Genomic DNA, 5666 nt, shown 5'->3' with positions numbered 1-5666 from the left:
AGGTGGGGGGGAAAGGTGGGGGGGAAAGGTGGGGGGGAAAGGTGGGGGGAAAGGTGGGGGGAAAGACGAACCACGAACGAGTGAAGGTGCTGCCAAGGACAAAGTGTACAAGAAGGTGTTGGGGGGTGGGGGGAAGAAAAACCCAGTTACAGGGGAGAGGGGTGTGAGGGCGGGAGAGGGGGAAGGGTGAAAGATGTCAACAAACACACCAACAAAGAGTGGAGAGGAGGACGACTAGAGCCATGGGAATGGGAGATGAGGCTGTTATGGATGCGTCGAGTGCGATGTGCCATTATGTGATTGTGTATCGGGAGGCACAATCCAGCACGAAAGCGAGAGCTCGGACCAGCTCGGAAATCCAAAAACTCATGAGGGCACAACACGGCATTACATACACGCTATGCCATCCTCGCCAGCTCAGATATGTCCCCGGCTCAGATCTAGAGAGGACACACTTTAATAAAAACACGACGAAACACATGGCAATACACACACACACATGCGCGCGTGTGCGCCGCAGGGCAGCCGAGGAGGCTAGGGAGAAGGTGTTGGCGCGTATGGCTTCGGAGCGCGGCAAGCAACGCGAGGGCCAGGCCGCCAACGCCCAGCGCCTGGCTTCGGAGCAGGGCCGCAGGCGGGAGGCCGTGATGGGGCTTAAGAATAGTTTGGCTGCCGTACGGGCTGACGTGGCACGGCAGGCGGAGCTGGCAGCGGCGTTGCAGCGGCAGCGGCGAGAGCTTCAGGAGAAGGAGTTTGGTGCGTTGGTGGAGGCTGGGCTGAATCCGTACGAGGTGTTTCGGCGGAGGGACCAGCAGGAGGAGGTGCGTGCGTGTGTATGTATGTGTGTATGTGTGTCCTTTCCCCTGTTCCCCTCTCTTCCCTCTCCCTGTCCCCCGAATCCTCCCTCGTAAACTTCTCAAATTCCGATCCTGAAAACGCAGATTCGTACACACACACACACACAGACGGACAGACAGACACTTTGCCACGAGCCGTTACACCCGTCCCCTCCTATTTTCCCCCTATTCCCCGGTCTTTTTTCCCCTCCCCTTTCCCACACACTCTCTCCCTCCGTGCAGGCCCAGCGGCAGCACGCCGCCATTCAGTCCAACATCTCCGCGCGGCAGTTGGAGTTGGCGGCCCAACTGGCCCGGGAGCAGGAGAGCTACCAAGAGAGGATGGCGGCCAGGAAGAGGGAGAAGGAGGACAGGGTGAGAGTCCAGGGAGGGAGGGGAAAAGGAGGGGAGGGAGGGAGGAGGGAAGGAGGAGGGAGGGAGAGAAGGAATGATGTGATGATGATGATGATGATGATGATGATGATGATGATGATGATGATGATGATGATGATGATGATGATGATGATGTTGGTGGTGATTTCCACTCCCCTTTTTGAGTTGCTCTCGCAGGAGGTCTTTGACCGGGAGATGGGTGTGGCTGCACGGCAGGCTCGTACGGATGAGTACATGCGCACCCACACCGCCACGGGGAGCGCTATGCTGGACCCCACAGGTGCGTGAGAGGGGAAAGGGGGGGGAGGGGGAGGGGGAGGGGGGAGGAGTTGTGTGTGTGTAAGAGTGATTGTGTGTGTGTGTGCGTGTACAGACAGACAGACAGACAGACATACCTGCTTTCCCCCCTCCTCTTCCCGCGATAGGTCGTCTGCCGGTGTTTCCCTCCCAAGTCACCGTCGTTAAGGACGCCCGCTTCGGCCAGGGGGGTGCCCCCTCGGCGCTGCTGGCCCAGCAAATGGCGCGTCTGGGCCCCCAGGCCCCCAAGCAGCTGCTGCTGCCGGCCAAGTACCGCAGCGCGGAGGCGGATGCGGCGGCGGTGGCGGCGCTGGGGGGCACGTACTCCGGGGGGGCACGCCACGCTGCTGGGGATAGCGACCCGGACAGCGAAGGTGGGGGTGGAGGCGGCGGAGGGGGAGGGGGAGGACGAACCACGAGCGAGTGAAGCTGATGCCAAGGAAAGACTGATGCACCAGAAGTTTTAAAGAAGGCGTAACTAACCGGTCGGCGTTTGTAAAGGACAAGTCCTCGCGACAATCTAGTTGTGACGATAACGGAAGAAAACTACCTACCTAGCCGCCAAAATTAAAATAAAGTGCGGAAAGTGAGCAGGAAAACCAACTTCGTAATATTCTAGGGGCAGGTGTAAAGGGAGGGGAGGGGGGGAAGGGGAGGGGAGGGGAGGGGCCTTGGGCTCTGCTTAGAGGCAGTCGGCCGCTCGGGGCGGCCGTTACGTTACCGCCGTACGGACGTACTCCGACATGTACGTCTGCGTGGTCCAGGACCTGCTGACACTCACACGTGCTTAGACGTGCTTTGTGTGTATGTATGTGTGTCCGTTTTATTGTGTGCGACATTCGCAGGTATGGGCTCTCCCCCGCGATCCCCGCGCCGTGCCTCGGCTCCCCCGCCTGCCGCCGCCGCCACCGCCTCCGTTTCTCCATCCCGTCAGCAGAACCTGAGCCAAAGGCACAGCCTGGGGGGGGTGCCGCTGCAGCAGCAGCAGCAGCAGCAGCAAGGGCAGGGGCAGGGGCAGGGGTCCCAGGACCGCTACAAGCAACTGGCCACTCGGCCCCTCACCAAGTTGGAACAGAGTATGATGGAGGCGGCGAAGACACGACACAAGCAAGCCATCGGAGCGGCGCAGGTAGAGGAGGAGGGGGGAGGGAGAGGGTGTGTGTGTGGGGGGGTGGCGAGTGGAGGGGCGGGGCCGGCGCATGTAATGTCCGAGGAATGCCCGAGATTGAAGAGCGTACTCTAAAGTATATATATATATAAGCGTATGCCGGGAAGGGAACGGGGAGGAAGAGGAAGGAGGGGGAGGGGGGGTGCGGGGCCTGGTCGTGTCCTGGAGCTCCGCTCACTCACCCGCCGCCGGGCCACCTCAATCCAAACCCAAACCGTAACCCAACCCCCGCCCTGCCCCAACCCCAACCCCAACCCCCGCCCTGCCTCAGACTCAGATGGGTCGCACGTTTGGCGGCGACGCCTTCCTAGCCTCACCCGCCGTCATAGAGTTCAAGGACTACGAAATGGGCCGTACCACGACACTCTCCGTACAGATTATAAACCGGTCGTACAAGAAGAACACGTTTCGGTGCGTTGCGAGGGAGGGAAAGGGAAGGGAAGGTGTTTTTGGGGGGTTGAGCGCGGTGGTGGGGTAGGCTGCGTGTGCCCCCAAGAGTCTGCGGCTCGTCAGGTCCCTTATGTAGGTGTGCATGTGTGTGTGTGTGGAGGGGTAAGAGGGAGGGGAGGGAGGGGAGGGTGAATCGGTGGGTGAGTGGGCGAGCGGGTATGAGTGGAATGGGGCCCGGTTTTGCCCTGGATATAATATCATTGAGTGCAATGCAATGTGTAGTGGAATGTATATCACCATATATATATATATATAATATAAATATATATATATATATATATATATATTATATATATATATATATATAATATATATATATTATGTACTATATTATATATATAATATATATATATATTATGTACTATATTATATATAATATATATATTTATATATATATATATATATATATATATATATATATATATATAATATATATATAGGTCTGGTCTGGGTTGACACTACTGCAATTAGCAGTTTAAGGTCCTGGGTTCGATTCCTGGGGAGACCCCCGAATTAGTCGGGAGCGCGAGATTATGGCTAGCTGCTGAGATGTGGAGTTGAGGTCACAGTTGATGGACCAGATTCGCACGCTAGATTGGTGGCGATTGCCGAACCCTCCGTCTCTTCGGGTGTTCGGGTGAATGGATGAGGAGGGGTCCCTGAAGGCTGGATCCGCCGCCTTGGACTAACAGTTCGTATGGCGAAGTACAGTGTGGTAGTGGTGGATGGTGCTATAAGGTGATAAATGATCTAGAACTGACAATGTGATAAAGCGGCCCAGAAGCCTCCCACTCTGTAACATTACATTACATTACATTACATTACATATATATATATATTATATATATATAACATGTACATATATCATAATGCGTATATTATTATGTATCATAATTAAATACACATCTGATATACATATAGACCCCGACCTTACCCCCCTCCGCCCCTTTCTCACCTCTTTTCCCCCCTCCCCTCCCGACACATACACATACACACACACGCGCGCGCGCAGCGTGTTGGGCATCCCCGTGGAGTATTGCGACGTGCTGGACTTCTCGTACAAACTACCCGGCTACCTGGCCCCGGGGGTGTCGGGGGAAGTGGCAGTGTCCTTCACGCCCAAAACACCCGTCGACGTCGACACGTGTCTGCAGCTGCTGGCGGACACAGGGCCCTTCGATGTGCCCATACGGTGCCGTACGAAGCGCGCGGAGCTGTCGGTGGCGCCGGCGGCGGTGGACTTTGGCGGCGGGGTGACGCTGGGGGATTCGGCCACCCGTACCTTTGTGCTGAGCAATGAAGGCGCACTGGAGGTACGTGGAGGGGGCGGAGGGGGGAGTGGGAGGGTGGGGGTTGGGAGGTGTGGCGTCAAGGGGGGTTTCTTGGACTACCTTGGAACAGAAGGGCTTGGGTCCGTCAAGGGAGAAAAAAGCGTGTGTAGTGGTTGGCGCGGGCGGGACTCGATAGGGGGACTTGGCGCCCTCGTATTTCAGGAGGTAAGAGAACCGCTTCTGCTCCCTCTCCTCCACCTCCACCTCCACCGCCATTCCCTCCCCCCCCCTCCCCAAACCCCGACGTCAAAACACCACATCCCACCACAAAACCCCACCACCACCACACCTCTCCACACACACACACACACACACACACACACTAGGTGGAGTACCGGCTGGACAGCCCGCAGCTCTCGGAAGAGGAACGTGCACTGCTCAAGTCAGCCACCTTCGCACACGGAACACTCAAAGACGCGACCATCGCAGCAGCCGCGGCGGCAGCAGCTGCCGGCGGCGGCGGCGGCGGCGGCGGTGGTGGTTTGCTGTCTCGCGCGCGCTCCTTCGCCAGCCAGACGGCGGCCACTGACGGCGGTCCGCTGGCGGCGGCGGCGGCGGCGGTAGAACTCCCCCGGGAGGAGCGGCGGCTTACCCACGGGGGCTTCACCGTATTTCCCTGCGTCGGGACACTGAAGGGCTATAGCCAGGTGACCTTCACAGTGACGTTTGCGCCGGTGCTGGCGGCGGCGGCGAAGCTGGTGATCAACCTGTCGTACAAGTGGGTGCTAGGGGGGGTATTGCTCTAGGGGGGGTTGTTTAGTTGGGGGGTGTTGCGCGCAGTTGGTTGTGTTTGGAGGGGGGTGGTGGAGGGGGGTGGGGTTGGCTTAGCCTTAACTTAAGGCCTGTCTTGGTGGGATGTGGGATCGGGGGTTATCTCCCCTCCCCCTCTCTATCTATCTATCTATTTACCTAAGTACCTTACCTACCTACCTATCTACCGACCTACATATGGCGTGTTGGGTGTGTGTTGTGGTGGTTGTCGTCATGCGGTCATTTCACATGGCGGCCTGGGGGCACGGGGACGGGTGCACGCGGGTCACCGACCTCCGTCCTGGTTGGGCTGGATCCCGCCTGCCACATTTCCTCCCCCCCCCCTTCACCCCCCTTTTCCCAAGGAAAACACCTAAGGCACCTTCCCATACTCGCCCTCCCAGACTTCCCCCACTCTCCCCATCCTCCCCACCCCCACCC

At 57.8% G+C, this 5666-nt stretch overlaps 1 protein-coding gene across 1 annotated transcript in view; it reads left to right on the top strand.

The window, feature by feature from the left end:
* The window catches only part of VOLCADRAFT_86216 (uncharacterized protein), a gene marked incomplete at both ends in the record, with an annotated part of 16936 nt that overhangs the window by 2423 nt on the left and 8847 nt on the right, over nt 1-5666 (top strand). The window contains 8 exons of the mRNA XM_002946145.1: nt 521-821; nt 1080-1211; nt 1407-1509; nt 1655-1900; nt 2372-2655; nt 2966-3105; nt 4157-4457; nt 4802-5193. Coding sequence (XP_002946191.1) covers nt 521-821; nt 1080-1211; nt 1407-1509; nt 1655-1900; nt 2372-2655; nt 2966-3105; nt 4157-4457; nt 4802-5193 — 1899 coding nt within the window. The remainder of the gene's footprint in view (nt 1-520; nt 822-1079; nt 1212-1406; nt 1510-1654; nt 1901-2371; nt 2656-2965; nt 3106-4156; nt 4458-4801; nt 5194-5666) is intronic.

The sequence above is a fragment of the Volvox carteri genome, assembly GCF_000143455.1.
Source record: "Volvox carteri f. nagariensis unplaced genomic scaffold VOLCAscaffold_1, whole genome shotgun sequence".
In the NCBI taxonomy this organism is placed as follows: domain Eukaryota; kingdom Viridiplantae; phylum Chlorophyta; class Chlorophyceae; order Chlamydomonadales; family Volvocaceae; genus Volvox; species Volvox carteri.
Note: the sequence above shows the minus strand (reverse complement) of the source record. Positions and strands in the feature narration are given on the sequence as shown.